Genomic DNA, 20,384 nt, shown 5'->3' with positions numbered 1-20,384 from the left:
ACAGTTATCCAAGACTTCTATTGAGCTGTTTAACAAGCATTTGAAGAAAATATTGTTTAATATGCAGCTATCGATTTAGAATATACATTTTAAGTTACAGAAGTCCTTTAAACTTTGCTTCCTGTTAAATCAGGTGAAATATCAAATACAATTTAAGAATGAAGGGAAAGTGGCTTGAAACTACGGTCACAGCTTTTGAAGTTATGAACAATCATTTTTCTTTCCCAACACTTCTGAAACCAAATATGGTTTATGCTACAAGAGCACCACTTGATATTAGCAACTGCCAACTACAACCTCCTATGTTAAGGTAAAACTCACCTGGACCAAACATGATGCTGTGGAATTACTTATTTTAGGTGACTTTGTGCTCTGCCTTGTTTAATCTTCCTGAACTTTCAAAGATATCTAAATGCACATTCATTAACTGAAATAAATACTTGGAAACTTTAGGAAACTTCCTTAAAACCTCAAGCACACTGCACTTCAACCTGTAATCAAAGAACTTTTAAAAGTGGTTTCTGTTTGCAGGAAAGAATTATGTTCTAGTCAAGAGAAACTTTTTTTTTTCAAATGTGTGTTTATTATAATCAAAAAGCATTGAGTTCCCCAGGAGAAATACTACTTGCTTCTGCAGAAATCGGTACATAAATTATGGAAGTTCATGACATTAAGGAAGCTGGCAGACAACTATTGAATTTCAATCTCCATTAGTCTTTTAATTCCATAGTAACTGAAACATTTCAAGTCAGACTACTCAGAAATCAAGTTGCTCTAGAATTTTCTTTCCAGAAGTGTCGAACTGACTTTACATATCTGACAGGTTACAAAAAGTATGAAAGCAACTTTTAAAATATTGGGATAAACTTGCCTCCATAGGCAATCAGATACATTTTTCACCAACAATACAAAGTTAAAGTAGCTTTGTATTAAAAAATACTTATTTAACTTTAGAAAATAAGTAATCATCTGATGGGCAGATGAACCAAGTAGAAAAACAGTGAGCTGTGTTTCCAGCCCCAAAAGCAATGATATTTAAGGCAGAGAACAGATGACACTGGTTAGTTACCCAAATGTTAATGAAGCACGTGATAAAGGCTAAAAATGAAAAAATTTGAGACCCACACGTTTATGAGAAACTGGCGGGAGGAGGAAATCAAATCTATAAGCATGTCAGACCCCTAAACTACAAAACTATATTTTAACAGATTATCTCTTGTTATTTCAATTTTATAATTTTGCCTATGCTCACAGATTATATTCCCTAGTAGAGCAAATAGGAAAATGAAGGTGTGATGTTTCACCTCCTCCACACATTACAAGGAATTCTCTACCATCTTGAAATTTTTCAAAGCTTTTTGAGAAACACACACAAATAATTTGGATTTAGTTGATTTTATTTACAGCTTTTTTTGTTTTTTACATTTCAGAGCATTACACAATTACATTTTCTCATTTTCTGACCTGCAAACAGATACCTTAAACGGAAATTTTTTTTTTAATTATCAAAGTAGGTACATCCAAAATGCAACAATTACACATACGACAATCACAAAGTGTAATTTACTAGAACGTATCCTAAGAATTTAGGAACAGTCAGTCAGGAGAAATCTGACCAAGTTTAGCTATCAACTATTTACATACCCCCCAAAAAAACTATCTGAACTCCCAAACCAGAAGTTTGAAAGTTTCCTTAAGTCCCCACTGGATGACAGAGTAATGATGGGAACCTTGCCGCCTTGACAGTCTGACTCCCCAACTTTGACCTATTTCCCCAGCCTACAGCTGAGGAGCAAGCATTTCAGTTTGTCAAACACCTAATAATCAACCTCTTTGCCACAGAAAGGCTCAGTGTTCATTAATTAAAACACAAGCAGTCCTTAAATATCCACAATTCCCCCAGCTCACCAGCCCTTACTGCAATCTCAAATATGCAACCTTTGTCACACAGTGACGGGCTATATTATGTATGTAAGGTGTGTACACATATATACACACATACAGGTGTATGTTATGTGTGTATACACATATACATATAAACACATCCACACAGTACTAGGTACAAATGGCAAATAACAGTCCCTGCAAAAGTTCATTTTCAGTTGAGGCTATGGCTCCTATGCCTTCTGATGATTTTAGATTTCAAAACTGAAAAATACTGCTAAAAATCTCACTCCCTTAAGACAAAATTTGATTGCTTGTTCAGTTTAAACTTCAGTTAAAAATGGCTATAAGGTCAGTGTATAAAAAGCAGCCAACTGAATGTAATTCCCTCTCCAGTTTGGCCAAGCTGCTTTGGAGCAGAGACTCCTAACTAGACTAGAAAACCTGCGGCACCTTCCCATGGTTCTCGCCTACCTTACTGTCCACGTTCACGTCTCAAACTGTGTCAACAGAGCCCGCACTTCAGGGGTCAGCTGCTGGGCAGCCTTAGCTGCCTCTGTGATAGCCTTGCGATACAGGCCCTTTCTCTTCTTATTAAAACGTGAATGGAAGTTTTCTAAAAAGGGGGAGAGTTGCGAAAGAGCAAGGAAAGAGGTGGTTGGGGAGCCAAACCATGAAATACGGGCCTCCTGGCGGACTAAAAGGCCATTATCTTTCCGGCTCACAGTTATAGTAAGAATACGGGCTGGCCACCAAGGGAAGCCGTATATCTTGGCCCAAACAATGTCCCCTACACATATGGTCCTGCCATCTGGTGTGACACATTTAGAGACGTTTTTGGAAAAGACTTTCATTTTCAAGGAATTGCTGAGCTTTTGCTCTTCCTTTGAAGAGGAGGAAGTGGAAGAGGTGGAAGGTGCATGCATACTGCCTGGAGGAAAATCAAAACTTTCAGAAGAACTACACTCAGAGCTGGAGGACTTCAAGCCATCTGTGCTATCAATGCTACACACTGAAGCACTGGAAGAGTCGGATTTCTTTTGATTAAGGGTCATGTAAACAGAGATATTGCTTTTGCTGCTCTTTTTGCCCAGTGTCTGTGGTTCATCCTGCTCATCAGGCACAAGCCCTTCATTGGTGTCCTGAACCTCACTGCTGGCCTCTTCCAGGCCTTCTGAGGGACTCTGATTTTCTGACGGGGCCTCACCTGCTGAGCGGGTGGAGGAGCAGCGAGACTGGGGCTTAGGGGCCATCTTGCCACTCCGCATTTTCTCAAGTCCGGTCTTCAGAGAGGAGTCATTTTCTTCATTCCTGTACCTTTGTGGTTTTAAACGAACCCGGGGGGGAAGGGAACCTGAGCTCGGGTTCTGATAGCGACGTGTAAAATGGACTTTTGAATGTGCATTTTTGGATGTAGAGGTTTCACTTTGCTTCTTTTGTGCCTTTTCTTTGGCAATTTTCAACACTTCCCGAGCTTTTGCATGATCCATGTTCTTACTCTGAAGTACTTTCTTAGTACTTAACTGAGCTTTCGATGTATTTGCCTGAGCAGAAATTTTAACTACTCTACCTCTGCTGTGAGCAATATTTGAAACCTTTACCACAGCATTTCTTTTCTGGCTTTCATTTTGGTTTTTCCCATCCACTTTATGGTCAGTTTTCAGTTTTTTGTTCACAGTAGTTACACTTTCATTTCTCCGTTTCTTATCTTCATATTTAGAAGAGTCACTTGCACCACCTTTTCTGATTTCCTTTTTTTCAGCAACAACACTATTTTTACATTTGTCACACAGGACTTGCCTGGGTCGGAGTTTTATAGCATTCATTATTGAAGTAGGTTCTTCCCTATACATCTTTCGTTTGGGTCGCTTAATTTTCCGAGGTGGTGGTTGAGGTATTGATTGGTTATAGGTGTCCCTGATAAACAAAGGGGGAGGATAAGGTGCTCCTTCATGGAAGAGAGGTGGTGGTTTGGAAGTCCACAGGCTTTCAGCCAAGCTGGGCTCAGAAGGCGGGATGGGAGAAGGATCATTGGGAACAGCACCATTCACTTCATGCTTGACCTCTGTGCCTTCTTGGAATGTATGACTTTGGAGCTGCATGGCTTCAGGTTTATCCTTATATTCCCTTTTGGGAAATACTGTCACAGGGATCCCATGGGGCCCAAACCTTTGAAAAAAATAGGGGGAGGGGAGAGAGAACATTATTATCTGTTATTCAATTTCTTAAAGTATCAATATTTACTTGTAGGGCTTTCTTAAAATCTCTTATTTCAAACAAAAAAAAAACCCTATTCACCCCTCCCCTTCCAAAATACCAAAGCCCTTCATTTTTATTGGTACTACATTTTGAGGTATAATCAACTTATCAAGTATTTGTTCTAAGCAATGCCAGGATAGCCGACCTTATTTAAAACAGACCTTTCCAGTTTTGAATTAGAAAGTTCTATTACTTTAATATTAAATGTCATAACAGGTTTGTTGAATGATAGCCATGTCCAGTAAATGTAACTGTAAATGTGTAACATATGTATTTCCTGTAGTTATAGTAGCTTTCAAAAGCTTCACAGAACAAATTCAGCTTTTATTGCCCCACAATATGGAAATAGCTAGTTTCTGAGTCGGTTTCCTTTACCCCAAGGCCTTATCTGACCCCAAAACACAATACTGTAAATTCAGATACTCAAAATTATCTCAGAAGTTATAACTTAATATCACATCACACATTTTCACATTCCAATACAACAAAACATTTATGTATACAAGCATGCATATACATATGTTAACACACTTCTAAATACTTAACCCTTGATACAAGATGATTTTTTTTTTCCTACTGGACTATTTCATTTGACTCATGGCACATAAATGGATTTCGAAACTTCCTAGGATAAAGATCTACCTTGTAAAGAACTGGTACAGAGCCCTCCCTGGTGGCGCAGCAAGTTAAAGCACAGCACTAAGAAGCTTAAGCCACTTCAGCACAAGTTCAATCCCCACCCCGAGGTGACCCACATGGCACAGCAGACCTCTCCTGATCCTCCCACTGCTCCCCTCAGCAATGTACTTATCAGTCAGCCTGTTCTGCTCCCCACCCTGTCTCTGCTGAAGCCGCTCACTGCTCCTGCACCTCTGGCCTGAACCCCAGTTCTGTATGCATAAATAAATCTTTAAAAATAAAATGGGAAGAAATCTTGAGGTTAGGTCCTAAAGTTGCAAGTATACCTAAACTCGGACAAATACAGGAAGCTCCAACATGCCCCAAGATCTGGTTCTAACATCTAAACCTAAATCACTTTCTTCCTAAACTCAATTGTTAGCTAGGCTACCATAAACCAACAAGTGATAGCGATTATTTATAAACCACAGGGAAGAGGAAGCCTAGAGTGGGACAAAATTGGGTTCAAGGTAGTCCGGAGGTACCCTCCTCACTGGTCAGGCTTTGCAAAATGTGGCCTTCTATTCCAGCACAGCACCTGAGCACTTTGTCACTGTTGACTCCATGGCCCTCTGAGCATGGCACTTTTCACCCACTAGGTGCTTAATAGCCATTTTCCATGACGTCAGGAATAAAGCAGTGATTTTTGTGTTTATAACAGCAGTACATAAAACAGTAACTAAATCTAATTTTAACAATAAGTTTTTCTAATTCATTTTGCCCCAATTGTACTTTCACTGATGTTTACATAGGTAAACTAAGAACAAAGCTCTCACTTTTTATTTTTATGTAGATGAATTTGGGTTTTGGCCATGGGTACAGGGTTGAGAGGATTTACCAGAAACTGAGTGGGGCAGAACAGGAGGATCTACTGAAATACACTGCAGAGGGAGCAGTGAGACAGGAGAGGTCTGCTGTGCCAAGGAGATCACTTCCCTGGCCAGGGATAAAACTCAAGCCCTAGTGGTCGTTATGCAGAGACTTAACCCCCAGCCACCAATGAGGCCCACAATCTCTTTATTTTTAGGAAAATTAAACCATAATCTTCCTGGTTTGAGAAGTTTCACTGAATTATCACCAACTTTTGTATCTGCAGATGTTACTACTAACCTCTCTGAAATTCAGTTTTTGTATGTTTACATAAAATGGGGTAACAGTTTTCTAAAGAAATCAGGTGAGGATTAATAGGCCAACAAATGTTATCTTTCTTATCTAATATTACATTTTTTAATTTACTTCAACTAAGCAAGTTAACCTTATTTTAAAATAGTTTAAGGTTAAACTATTTTAACCTTATTTTAACCTTATTTTATAATTTACTAGAGTTTGGAATCCGTTCAAAATCACTAATTTAGTTCCAGCCTAGCAGTGACGCAGTCAATTTTAACACCTTATAGCGAAAGTTTTAAGTTGTGGAATCTGATTTACTCTTGAAATTTACCAAGAGCATCAATTTCAGATCAGTTGTTTTTTCTTCTTCCTTTACTTTTCTCTCTTAAGTATGTAAATACAAGCAACCAAACCGGTAACTCCATGATGATCGATAAATTCAGAAAATTAACGTTTTTTCCTAGAAAGGTATACTTTTAATAATAAAACTTCCTCAGAGGATCAGAAAGATGGATCACTTTAAGAGACCAAGTGTTCTCCTAGTCCATCCACAATCATGTTGTCACCCTGACAGTTTCCTAGATCCAGATGAAATGGTACTGTTTTCAAACTAAGAATGGAAACACAGTTGAGAAGCCAATTCAGAAGTTCACAAGATTACAAGCTAAAAAACAGGATAAGTATGTAACCACGATGTATCTATTTCATCTGTCTATAAAGGATCCAAAGCTAAAATATATGTAACTATATTCAAAGGTTTGAAAGCCAGGAACTAACTTACTACATCGTGACCTTAATTAGAATATAAAGTAGCAGGCCCTCCCTGGTGGCCCAATAAGTTAAAGCACAGCACTATGAGGTGAGCTGCACCTCCTAACTTCATCCTGTATCTGTTAACATTCACTATTTGATTCAGAAACCTCAGAAACAAGTTAGTTTCCCACCTGGGGAGATAAAGTACATGGTGTGGCAGACCTATCCTGACCTGCCCACCGCTACCCTCAGCACTGTATTTCAGCTGATCTGCCTGTTCTGCTTTCTGCTCCCCACTCTCTCTGTCACCTCCCACATCTCTGGCCCCAATTCTTGTGTGCATAAATAAATCAATCTTTGAAAAATAATAATTATAAAGGAGCAATAAAATTATGGTCTCTTAAAAACCCTAACATCTCAACTTCTCAAGTATAGTCTATGATACAATGCTGTGGGATCAGAAAATTAGACACCTAAGCCCTGTCTCAAAATGCATCACCAGGCTCTCCTAAGATGAAACCCAGTATCTGAGTTCTTAACAGCACTTTTGCTTTAGTTTTTTTTTAAGATGAGGTACTTAAATTCCATGTGAATGTTCACCAAAGGGGACCTCATCAGAGGAGGATTTTTTAAACTGAAGACTGAGTAATGTCCCTTACTATTTTTTTCACTGAAATTTACAAATACCCTTAAGAACTGAGTTGTAAGACATAAAATCTTGCTCTCTCAACCTTCCCACCACTTCTTTGTACAGCATGAGAATGCTTATTGTCAGCAAGCAACTCATTCTAACCAGCACTCCTTTTCAGTCTTTTTCAACCACTACCCAAAAGTTTTAGAGGAAAAGTATGTAAGTGTACGTGTTTAAAATTACCTTCTGTGCAAACTAGCTGAAGTGTACAAGAGCTCTCTGTTGTATCTCTACTTCCTATGAATTTATAAAACATTTAAAAAATAGCTATCTTTAAGAGTAATGAGTGTCAAAATTTTGAGAATACTAGAGCTTAATAGTTACTCTGTAGGGGAAAAGATAATCAACTAAGAAAAATAATCGGGTCTCCCTAGTGGCACAGGGGTTAAAACAAATCTATCAAGCAATCGCTAGCCACTGCAGCATGCGGTTCAATCACCAGCTGGCCAGGGAGGTGACCACACATGGCACAGTGGATCTCTTCTGTATCTCCTGCTGCTCCCCTCAGCAGTGCATTTCAGTGCATGTGCCTGTTCTGCTCCCCACTCTCTCAGATGAATCCTCTCACACCTCTGGCCTACACCCCAGTTCTTTTATGCATAAGTAAATGAATCTTAAAAAAAAATCGCCTACAAACATAGAAGTGAAACATAAATATGGAGTAAGTCAAAATTCACAGTGTGACTATTAAAGTGTAGGGATATTTTCTATTATTCAGGTTCACTTTCATGTCTTGATTTTACTGATGGTTCTTGCTCTGACTAAAGGAAGGCTCCACTTACCCACAGATAAAAAAAAATATTTACAAAATTATGGCATTTGCTCAATATTTGGAGCACTACCAATCAATCCTATACTTAAACAGGTGTCAAGACTGCTTGAGTAAAGCTTGTTAATAACCATTACCCCAATTCCCATTCCAAAAGACTACCTCAGAACTAAAAATGTTACCAACAATTACTCGGTATTTTAAACTCAGAAGACATGTTTATAATCCTTATCCCTTATTTCTGGGCATTTTTATCCCTTATTTCTGGGCATTTTGTTTTAATGCTAATATAGCATTCATTAGCATTAGCTTCACAGTGCAACCTCAATCAAATCACCTCACACCTAGGATTACACTGTCCCTTCCTTCCTGTTACATTTTTATAGTACACAACTGATTCTCCTCTTCCCTCCAATTCTGCTTGTAAAGTTCCAAAAGCAGGAGTAAATCCTTTTTAAAATACTACATATGAAAAATATAAAACAAGAACTAAAACACAACAAACTTTAGGCAAGCAACAGGTGTCCCAAAGAATTCAATGTTCAGGAAAAGGACTCAGGAGTTTAGTTGAGTCAGTTCCCAGTGTCCTGGCTGACTCAAACCTCTCTAATAAAAATATCCAACAAAAGACAAAAACGAGGACCTTCCCTCGTGTCCCAAGGGGTTAAAACACAGCACTATGTAGCTACCCACAACCACCACAGCCCGAGTTGATTCCCAGCCAGGGAGGTGACCCACATGGTGCAGCAGACTTCTGTCTCACACACTGCTCCCCTCAGCCCTGTACTTCCTCAATCTGCCTGCTCTGCTTGCTCCCCACTGTCTCTGGTGAATCCTCTCACTACCCCTGCATATCTGGCCTGTACCCCAGTTCTGTATGCATCTAAGTAAATAAACCTTTTTAAATAAATAAATTACTTGTACAAGGGAAATAACAGTTACTACACTACGAATAACAGGACAACATGCTGACCTAAGGGGAAAACCAAGTAAACACCCATGAGAGCAAATAACAATCACCTGCTTGCAGATGTGGCCCATGAGAACAAAACAGTGTCTGAACAACCTAAGCCTCTCAGAAGCCAATACGAAATAAACCTGACTAGAAAAATAGTACTTATTAAAACTAAATGCACTGCATGATCATTTCCTGGAGGAGGAAAGAAGCTTACAAGGATATTTTGGAAAACTTGACAAAATTTTTAAAATATGGACTTTAAATTCAGATAAAAGCATTCTCAGGGGCCCTACCTGGTAGCACAAGGGTTTTAAGAGCAGCAATATGAAGCTATCTGCAGCCACTGCGACATGAGTTCAATCCCAGACCAGGGGAGTGACCCTGGTCTGGACCCACCCGCTGCTCCCCTCAGCAGTGTATTTCAGTAGATCTGCTTGTTCTGCTTCCCACTCTGTCTTTGGTGAATCCTCTCAGTGCCCCCACACCTCTAGACTGTACCCCAGATCTGTGTGCATAAATAAATCAATCTTTTTAAAAAGAATTCTATCAGTGTTTCCTGAATCTGAAAACCTTTATTGTATTTCTGTAAATGAATCTCTGATCCTAGGGAATAAATGTTGAATTATTAAAGAGTAAAGGGGACTGATGTATATACAACCTACTCACAAAGAATTCAAGTGATAAAAGCAGCAAAATGCTAAATATTAGTGAATCTAGAATGAACTGTTGAAAATGTTTTCAAAATAAGAACTTTACGCATAATCTAGAGTTTAGATTACCTTTGTTCCACCACAACTTGAATAAAAATGAAAATTCATCCTATCTGAGAGTAAATGCAGCAATCTCACCAAGTACAATAAGCACACAAGCGATATTCAGATACAAGCATGCTAATTAGACAATATGAACAAGGTCCCAGCCACAACCACCGCCAAGGGGCAGAAGGTACAGTGGAATAGTTATCAGGAGAGGGTTTTGCAGGAAAACAGACCACCTTAGAAGGACCCAAAGTGAAGGGCAGAACAGCGACTGGTTTAGAGTTTGTTACTAACTTCAATTTTGGTAGTTTAATTTAGGTTGGTTTATAAAGGTAAAACACTGAGCAGGTACAGCAATGGAATGGTCACTCAGTAACCCAACCCCTTCTCTACTGCACAGACAAGGACTCAGAGGCTTAAATATAACACAAAGGTGTTCCTTTAAATTATTAAACACAATGGCAGAGGGCAGAGAAGGCACGCTGGCAAGTGCAGCGAGGAGATGCTGCTACTGTTAGGGTCATGTCAGAGTGTGACAGGAAGAGAATTCTAACTTACAGGAGGCATATGTTTACATGGCAATGAGATCAGAAGCCTCTAATTCACGTAAGTAAAAACTTCATGTTTCTAAATCATGTGGTCCAATACTTTACAAGTACAAAAAAAAGGGTACCAACTTTTCCTAACTTTGAAATCTGTTATTCTCAAATGGGAGTTCTCTTCTATTCTGCCTCCAAGTACATGGAAAGCAGAAAGACTTTAAGGCTAAATTTCACCAGTGAGACTAAAGAACCAATAATTTCCATACATGTCTTCTGACATGAGGGTTTAATGAATGGGATAAAACAAAAACCAAGTAACGAAAACAAAGAAAAATACTGAGAAACTTCCCCAGACCACCATTATACAAGTTACTTCTTGAATAAAAAATGTCATCTTTCCTTCTTGACAAGGTTAAGTGACACCTCACTAGAAAAGAGAAATTGCCCCAAGTTCCTACAGGCCCTTTCAAGGTATTTTGAAGATACAAATTAAAGTATAGGCCAACCGTAATAGTATCAACTACCACCAGTTTAACTGAGAAAACAACAGCACAGTACTTGGGAGTGTGGGAGTGGCCCTCCCACACTCACAGCTAGTAAGCAGTATAGCCAGGATAAGAATAGTAGGCCAAAGTTCAAAGTCAGGTTCTTTTGTTACTGTTACTACTACTACCACAGCCTCACCAATCCCTCCTCAAGTTATTTAACCTCTCTCATTATTCCACCTTGGCTTCCCCATTTAAGGGAGTGGATTGCTAACAGGTCTACATGCTCTGTTTGGAACACCAAATTCTGAATTTGAAATTTTTCTGGCTTTCAAAGGATAATAAGCACTCTATCACCAATTACATTAATACTTCAACAGTGAAATAACATTCACACTAAATGGGACAGATTGTAACAGCCTCACATAATTGCAGGTCAGATCAGGTTTTGCCACTAAAAAAGCACCAAGTTAAATTTTCAGAACTTAGCAGATTTGGCAATTGCAGTTAACTGACATCAAGATTAAATCGTAACATGTGTAACTGCTCACCACAGGGTCTACCTAGTACACAGTAAGAAGACACAACATATAGTAACTATCATATTAAAATTAAAATGTCTGATTTTATTAACTGGTAAGTGAATGGATGTTGGTTTTAACTAAAAGCCCCAGGTATTACAAGAGCAATCTGCAGGGACTATGAATACCTAATGTATGAGGGAAGCAAAAATGACTTTAGCAACATAAAAACTAAACATGCACCAACTATGAACAAGAATGCCATGTGGGATTCTAAAAATTGAACTGGGGGCCCTCCCTGGTGGCGCAGTGGGTTAAAGCACAGCACTAAGAAGCTAAAGCCACCTCAGCATGAGTTCAATCCCCACCCTGGAGGTGGATCCACATGCCAAGGCAGACTTCTGACCCGCCCGCTGTTCCCCTTAGCAGTGTACTTAGTCATCTGCCTGTTCTGCTCCCCACTGTCTCTGGTGAAGCCTCTCAGCGCCCCTGCACCTCTGGCTTGTACCCAGTTCTGTATGCATAAATAAATAAATTTTTTTTTTTAAAAAAAAATTGAACTGGTATGTAGATGGAGTAAAGGTTGCATGAAAATCTTAAAGAGAACTTAGACTTTACCTCATGTACCTTCAAACAACTCTAAAACTTACCTGGATAACTAGGTTTAGAAATAACAGAAAATTTTTTCAGTCCTTATAAACAAAACCAGGGCAGAGTACTCAAATTATTTAATGACTTAATGGTAAATTCTTCTCTTAAAATTAACAACCCATGAAAACAATAGTAGCCACAAAGTAGTAAATTATTTTTAAGGACCAATGCTGAATTCAGGTCTGTGTACTATTTAGAACAACCAACTTACATCTTTATCAGTACAAATACTCCTCAGTTTTCAAACCCCCTGAGCAGAACTCCCTGGGTCATGTCCCTTAACTACCAATAAAGCAATTTTAAATTTCCTATGTTTGTAGTATGATTTCCATGCATCTCTAATATTTCTTCTATGTCCAATAGGGTACAATATACAAAAATCTATATTATTTCTCAACAGAAGGCAATTTATTAATTATTTATTCAATAATTTAACTATCCCTATTTTACTAAAAACAGGTTGCTCAACAACTGTGTATTTTAAATGCTTTTCCAATTCCTGACACTTCCTGGATGCTGAGCTGTGCTCTGGGAGCTTCCAGTCTGACACTGTGTGGCTCCTCTCATTGAGTGGCCCCGCCCCTTTTGCCAGGGCCAGGTTAACAAAAGCAAAACAGCAAGTTATTCAAGAGGGTCATAGCTGAAGAAGAAATTCTATTTCCAAAAATGCCCAAAGAGCTTACTAAATTCAGCTGACGATCAACTCGTTTTAAAAACAGTTGTTGCCTGACAGTCAAATAGAGAAATCAGTAATTCTGAACTAGCAGAGTCAACTACCCACCCAAAAATCGTAAGCTAAATGGTAATGGTAAAATGTAGTTAAGTACATTAGAACAGTTTTCAAATCTTAGAGAATTGTGTATTGTTCAAAAGGGCATCTTCAGTAAACCCACTATTATATGGCACTTAGAACTTTCGACAATTTAATTAATGCCTGCAAGTCTCAGCGCCTTTATCTGTGAAAAAGAGATTACAGCGCCTTTATCTGTGAAAAAGAGATTAACAGAATTTACTGTCACTGAAGTTTCCAAAGAGTAAAATGAAACCCAAGTAATGTCTATTAAGTGCTTGGGATAGAGTTTACAGTAAGAATAGGAAATACATAGTAACTTCTTATTAATTACAGAAAGCATGGAAAACTTGTTAGGAAAGAGTATGCATAAAGTGAAATTAAGTATCACACAGTGTGAACTGTAAAGGCTAATAGTCACCTTACTATTGAATAGTGGCTATCTAAAATTAGTCCAAAAGAGAAGATGCTAATTATGCACTACTTAAAACTTTCTTGGACAACCAGATTCAAGAAACCATTTTCAAGTCTAATTATGGGCTCTCCTTTAAAATCTGAAAATGTCACCCAAGTACTGCTTAGTTTGTGATTGATTACATCTTACCAGAAATTAAAAGTAACTTTTAAAACAGGTTTCATAAATTATTCTGTAATTTTGGCAAAATTACCCCCTAAAAATTAGTTATCTCCAAATTATGATCCAATAATCACCTACATCAGAATCACCTTGTTAAAAAAATGCTTAGAACTCAGAAAGTTTGTAACATTTGTTTTGAGATAACATCCACTTACTTTCTTGAAAGATCTGCCACTAGAGTAAGTTCTGTTCTTCTAGTAATGTGTGCCTGAATTAATTTGGGGATTTAAGAAGCATAGGGCCAATAAATATCAAGAAACAAGGATACAGTTTACAGGCATAAATAATGAGTAGGAACAGTGTTCATTTTTAATCAATGTGAAATTACATTAGCCAGAGCTAAGATGACAGTCACATAACACACAAACTCTTTAATAGCCCACCATAGAAAAACTCATCTTAGGAAGGTTAAAAATCTAATTTCATCAAGAGCTTTGCTTTAAAACAGTACTGGGTGAAGTATGGTGTCATTTTATACATAAAAGAGTGAAAACTAACCTCATTAGAAACTGAATGAAGGCTTTTTACTTGCCGGGGATAGTTTATTACACATCTAGTTATCTAGTTTATGAAATGTAGCTATTAAATGCACTTTTAATACCATGCTTCAGAATTATTTACATATGGACTCAAAGTAGGCTTTTAAATGTACAACTACTTATTTCTCAAAGAAATCACTGTTTTCCCATTTTTAATGGAAGATCTCACTGTCAGTACAATATAAACACCAGTGTAGGGATGAGTGCCCCAAAGCTCTTTGGTCTGGAAATGATTGGCACCTGCCCTGATGCTATTATGGGAACTATCAACACCTTGGGCTATAAACAGAATAATCACCCCAAAATATTTATGTGTTTTAAATATGTATGACTCAGCAAAATCATTCAAGCATATACTTGAGGCCTAACCTGGATGCTTAGTATAAGCTACTAATACCACTACTCACTGCTTCACCAGAATGGCTGTATATTTTTCCCACCAAAAGTACAGCTATTGCACCATACGTTTCATGGTCTCTGTAAAGAAAAAAAATCATTGTCTTGGTTTAATTTTCTTTAAAACAAGAAAATTTTCTACAATTCTTTTAGTAACTTAATAAAATGAAATCAAGTTTTCTGGAAAAATCATGTCAACTGCAGTACCCCACATGCACACACAAATCATTTGTAAAAGATAAATTTTGAAATACCACTAACTACAACCTTAAATAAGTAAGCACCACAGGTTAAAATGTGCAAGTTGTTTCTAAGCATTGGCATTTATTTATTTTCTGTTTCCTTAATTCATATCAGGTCCTCTCCCCCGAAATGGAATTTAGGTATTTCACGATTTTTTTAAATGTGGATAGCAGTAGTAAACCATCGAGAGCACTCTGAGTAGGAAGAAACCACTAGTCCCAGGAAACCCTCAACCGTTCAGGCTTGGATTCAGAAGGCCAAAAAAAAAATCTTTTCAGAGACCTGGCCTGAAGGCTTCTGCTCTTTGCATATATAACTTTTTCTGTTTGAGATTAGTTAAGTTGAAGGTGATTAAAGGAGAGGTCTAAAAATCTTCCCCAAGCAGGCAGGAAATAATCACATTCACATCATTTCTACTGACCCCAAAAACAAGGGACAAGAGGCTTTTAAAAGAGGTCCTCAGAGGCTTCGTGATTGTTGCCTAAAGTTTGTTCCTAAGGGGAAAAAAACTATTTTTAAAATGTTATGGAAATGCACCCAAGGAATGCATCCAAATGCAACTAGAAAAAAATCCAGAATGTGGAAAATTCTACCATTCTATGACTTAACAAAATAAACCACAAGGGAATAAAAATAATAGCAAGAGACCTACAGAGGAAAAAAACTCAACTTACTGCAATGTAGAACTTGGGTCCTAATAGGAACAAAAGGTAAATGTTATAATTGAGATGTCAATTTTGAAACAATCTGTGACATTTTCACATCCGATGATATAAATGACTTGTTTTAAATGTAGTAGTAGTAGTAGTAGCTTTTTTTTTACATTGACAGGTTTATTAGAAAGAAAAAGAGATGCACCTGAACAGACACAGGTGGGCAAAGAGCTGTTGCTGCTTTGCAAAGAGAAAAAGGTTTGTAAAATGAAACACCTGCATAGTCACAGGCAGGCAGGAAAGCTGCATTTTGCCAGCATAGAAATTGTGCTGATACAGTGTTCTTTAGGATAAGTGAGGTTTTTTTAAGTCCTTATCTTTTTAGAGATCTATAGCAAAATATTTAAGGTTGCTTCAGAAGAAATGTAGTGGATATGGAAGTTTGGCTAGTAACTGATGATGATGGCCCTCCCTGGTGACGCAGCGGGTTAAAGCACTGCACTACTAAGCTTAAGCCACTTCCACATGAGTTCGATTCTCGCCTGCCCCGGAGAAGTCCACATGGCGAGGCAGACCTCTCCTGACCCACCCACTGCTCCCCTCAGCAGTGTACTTTGTCGATCTGCCTGTTCTGCTCCCCACTCTGTCTCTAGTGAATCCTCTCACCCTCTGCATCTCTGGCCTGTACCCCAGTTCCATATGAATAAGTAAATAAAATCTTTAAAATAATAAGTAATAATAACATGATGATGGCAAAGCAGGAATAATGCATAAAGGAAGACTCATTTCTCATAATATTTAACAAAAAATAGGATACTATATTTACATTATTCAGTCTAAAACAATCATGTTAATGATAGTTCAGCAACCAGAAGGAATGTTTACCATAGGCTAAAGGGAAAAACAAACAGACCTACATCAAAATTTCAAAACCATAAAAAAGGAGATAAAAAAACCAATCAATTTGTGGGTTAGTTGACTTTCTTAAATCATGGAGTACATATTAGTGTGTTTTAGACATTACTAATGAGTTCAGGAGTACAAAGGTAATTTAAACTAGCCAAAAGGGCTGGGTATAAAACAATGGAAGACTTTAGCATAAAACTAGAGAATACATCCTTGACTTTCTTAGCATTTCAAGGAAGGTATGCACTGTGACTATCATTTACCACCCAAATCAAGATTCTTTGAAAAAAGAGTCACAATCAAATCTAGATGAAACAGGAAAAGCAGGCCACCCAGTCATCCCACTCATTATCCAAATATAAAAACTGAGGTATAAAGTTTGTTTCCACATTTTAAATCAAGTGGCTAAAAGTCAAAATTGCCCCTTAAGAACTAGAGACTGTAGACAGTCCAAATAAGTATGTCCAAAGTCACATTTGTAACCTAGAGGCTGGTTTTATAAGTCAGAACCCAAACCCTGACACCAACCACATCAACCTACTATTTAATACTGTCCTTTATTCTTTTAAATGTTATCCTATTAATTTTTTTCTACAAAAAGGTGATCTTCAAATAACTAAAAGTAAGGCAAAAAATACAAGAATGTCAAATGCTTACAAAAGCAGGTTCTTCATCAATCAATCCACACATAATAGTCCTATACCCTAGTATCAAACACCTTTCCACCTGGTGGACAACTCTTCCAATTTGAAGATTTTTCTGTCAGACTTTACGTGTCAGAATCAAAGAAATAAAAAACTGGCCCTTTAAAAGAAAAAGCACACACACTGATGTACTTAGCCTAGCTCTCCTAACTACTTCACCTTTCTAACTACTTCACCTCTCTGAACCAAGACTTCAGAACCAATCATGTGTTTCTCAATATACAGCTAAGGAAATGGGGATTCGCAGAGAAGAGGCCATGGCTATTAGCTGACTAAAGAATTGGCATGTCTCACCATACAGTTCCTCTGTATTACCCCATACACCCAACTGAAATATATAGAAGGATTAAATTTCAGAAATTCTTCACTTCTAATTATTTCAGATTAAAAGAAAATTTGTCAGTCCAACTAACTTCCTACTATGGAACTAGAAAATACAAAGGTTTGGAATCAGATCAACCTATATTTGAATCCTAACTTTGCCACTTATAGGTTGACTAGGCAAGAGTTTTAAAGACTACAGAGCAAGTAGTACAATACTAACATAACAGGAACTCAGTAGACACTGATTTTTACCTAAAGATTCCAACCGGATACAAACTTTCTAAAGAACTGAAGATTATAATCAAGTATAGAGTCACTAACTGGAGTACCTACGGAATCATCAGTTCACCCCAAAACTTCATGAAAGCAATCAAGGTAAAAGCAGGTTACAAAATATACTGGCAGATTCATTTTCCAAATTATGTTAAATTACAAAAAAGGAGGGTTCTGGGTCTCCCTCGTGGTCCAAGGATTTAAGTGTCAGCACTATGAAGTCATCAAGCAGCATGAGTTCAAATGCCTGGCCAGGGAGCTAAACCTCATAGCACCTCTCCTATCTTCACCTGCTGTTCCCCTTAGCAATGTATTTCAGTAGAATAGTCTGTTTTACTCCCCACTCTGTCTTTGGTTGAATCCTCTCACCCCTGCCCCACCTATGGCCTACACCCCAGCTCTTGTATGCATAAATAAAGTAACTCCTAAAAAAGAAATTATGAGGGAGCCTCCCTGGTGGCTCAAGGGGTTAAATCTCAGCACTATTAAGCTACTGGCAGCCATGAGTTCATGCCTGGCCAGGGAGCTGATCCATATGGCACAGCAGGCCTCTCCTGCATCACTGGCTGTTACCATTAGCAGTGTATTTCAGTTAATCCACCTGTTCTGCTCCTTATTCTGTCTCTGGCAAATCCCTTTACCCCCACACCTCTGGCCTATACCCCAATTCTTATATGCATACATAAATCTTTTTTTAAATTATGAAAAGGACACCCAACAAGAACTTATTAGTCCAATAATAATCCCTTGAAGTGCTCAATTTTAACTGCTTTATTTCACTTCCACAATAGGTGCTTCCCATTAGTTTCTAGAAGGTAAGAGCAGTCTCATATTCAAAATACCTAAAAGGTACCTTATACACAGATATGTTCAACATGTCTTGAATGAAATAGATGTTTTCCTTAATTTTTAAAAATACTTCAAATGGCAGGATATTTTCACTTCAAACTATCTAAGTGTATAAAGTTCATAAGACTAATTTCTCTGAATATAAGAAATTCCTGTTACTAAGAAGTTAGTAAAATGGGCCCTCCCTGGTGATGCAATGGGTTAGGGCACAGCACTGGGAAGCTTCCGCAGGAGTCCAATCCCCAGCCAGGTGACCCACATGGTGTGGCAGACCTCTCGTTTTGCCCGCTGCTCCCCTCAGCAGTGTACTACTTTGTCAGTCTGCCTGTTCTGCTCCCTACTATCTCTCTTGTGAATCTTCTCACCACCTCACTCCTCTGGCCTGTATCCCAGTTCTGTATGCATGAATAAGTCTTTAAATAAATAAATCTTTAAAAAAAAAAATAGGGAGGGAAAAGCACGAGGGACTATGGCGATGGTACACAGGTGAACTGATGGTGGGAACTGTTCAGGGACCACACCTGAGGAGAAAGCATACATTGCAGAAAAAGGAAGAATGATGCAAAATATGTGTTTTAAAAAAGAAATTTTTTAAATAAAATATTAACACCAACACAACAAGTAATCCAAAACAGGAAAGCATTATTCCATTTCTAGAAACAACTTACCGTTTTGCACCTTCCTTTTGCAGATTTGAAATCCAGATTCTCACAATCACCAGCCTTCACTTCTGTTTGGTTCAATAGCATACACACAACTGAGTCTTTCTTTCACTAATAAACATGAGTAGAAAGCACACTGGTCTTATTCTGCTTTCTAGCTATCAAAAGTGCAGAAATCCTAACAAAAATTCCTTTTAAAAAAACTTGAATTTTTTCTGTACAGAAGTTACTGTAAATGCTCCTATCTTTCACCCCTAGCACCATACTTCGGTATGAATTTTAAATAGTTTGTTCCCCAAATGGGAAGGGCTTCGTGTGTCCCCATTGATGGGGATGGGGAGGAGTTAAAACAAACTAAGACAACCCATTTCCAAACAGGTGAGATACCATCAGAGTGTGTGCTGTTGCAGGAAACAGAAGAGAGAACCGTGAATGGGAGCCTCTGCACTTCATATCTGCAAAAGAAGAGAATAAAAGGTTAACCTAACTCTAGACTTAAAAGAGATGACCACCTTTGCCCGTTTAAATTAAGCAGTGCCCATAAACATTCATGGGCTAGCAGAGAGATTTGGTGGGAGAAGTCAACCTCTGTCCTTCATAGATCAATTTAAACTGTAGCTACAGTAACTAAAGTCAGCATTGCAACACTTTTAATACACACTATCTTGATACTTAAGTTAAAAACAAAACCCGACCCCTCAGAACTAGCACTTAGTAAGCAGCCAAATGTGCCTCCCTACTTGAACAGTTACTTAGAGGAAATTAGTTCTAACCGTAAGTGTACAGTCATAGGCTTATTTTAAATAACTGCTCTTCCTTCTCTAAGGAGTGACAGATAACCATTTGGAACCCCAACGTTCACACCCCTTTCTCGCCAGGCTCTTTCAAGTTAAAATGTTTATTTGAGGACAATCTCCCCCGCCCAGCACCCCGTTCCCTGCAAAATTCTCCTGCCTTTTGCCTTCGACCCGCCCAAGGGTGATTGAGCCCAGGCGGGGTCGCGAGGAGCCCGTGGGGCCCCTGGAGAGTTCGGTCTCAGCGGCTCGCACTCGGCGAACACCTGCCCTCGCGGGCGCCCACCTGAGCCCAGGCCCGCCCCAGCCAGGTGCATGGGACTAGGGGCGACGGGGTGAAGTGGCCGCGCGGACTCGCTCCCTCCCGGGGGATCCCGCGGGCGGGGTGCCCGGGGGCGTGCGGGCGGCGCGCGCGGTACCTTTTGGACAAATCCATGAGGACCCCGGAGAAGAGCTTCTCCCCGAGGCGGAACGACACGACAAGAGCGTCCTCGATGATGTGGTCCAGTGTGACCCGCACCTCGGAGCCGGGGATCAGCTGCGACACCGCGGAGT

At 38.8% G+C, this 20,384-nt stretch overlaps 1 protein-coding gene across 1 annotated transcript in view; it reads right to left on the bottom strand.

Moving 5' to 3' along the window:
- Nucleotides 1–1,031: 1,031 nt before the first annotated feature.
- The window catches only part of PWWP2A (PWWP domain containing 2A), a 19,833-nt gene continuing 480 nt past the window's right edge, over nt 1,032–20,384 (bottom strand). Inside the window, exons 2-3 of the mRNA XM_012730034.1 lie at nt 20,249–20,367; nt 1,032–4,053 (exon numbers count right to left, since the gene is read on the bottom strand). Of these exons, the coding sequence (XP_012585488.1) occupies nt 2,373–4,053; nt 20,249–20,367 (1,800 nt within the window). The 3' untranslated portion in view covers nt 1,032–2,372. The remainder of the gene's footprint in view (nt 4,054–20,248; nt 20,368–20,384) is intronic.

Source organism: Condylura cristata, unplaced genomic scaffold (assembly GCF_000260355.1).
Source record: "Condylura cristata isolate star-nosed mole 26May11 unplaced genomic scaffold, ConCri1.0 scaffold00026, whole genome shotgun sequence".
Classification (NCBI taxonomy): Eukaryota; Metazoa; Chordata; class Mammalia; order Eulipotyphla; family Talpidae; genus Condylura; species Condylura cristata.
The sequence above is the reverse complement of the archived record's forward strand: the minus strand, read 5'-3'. Positions and strand labels throughout refer to the sequence as shown.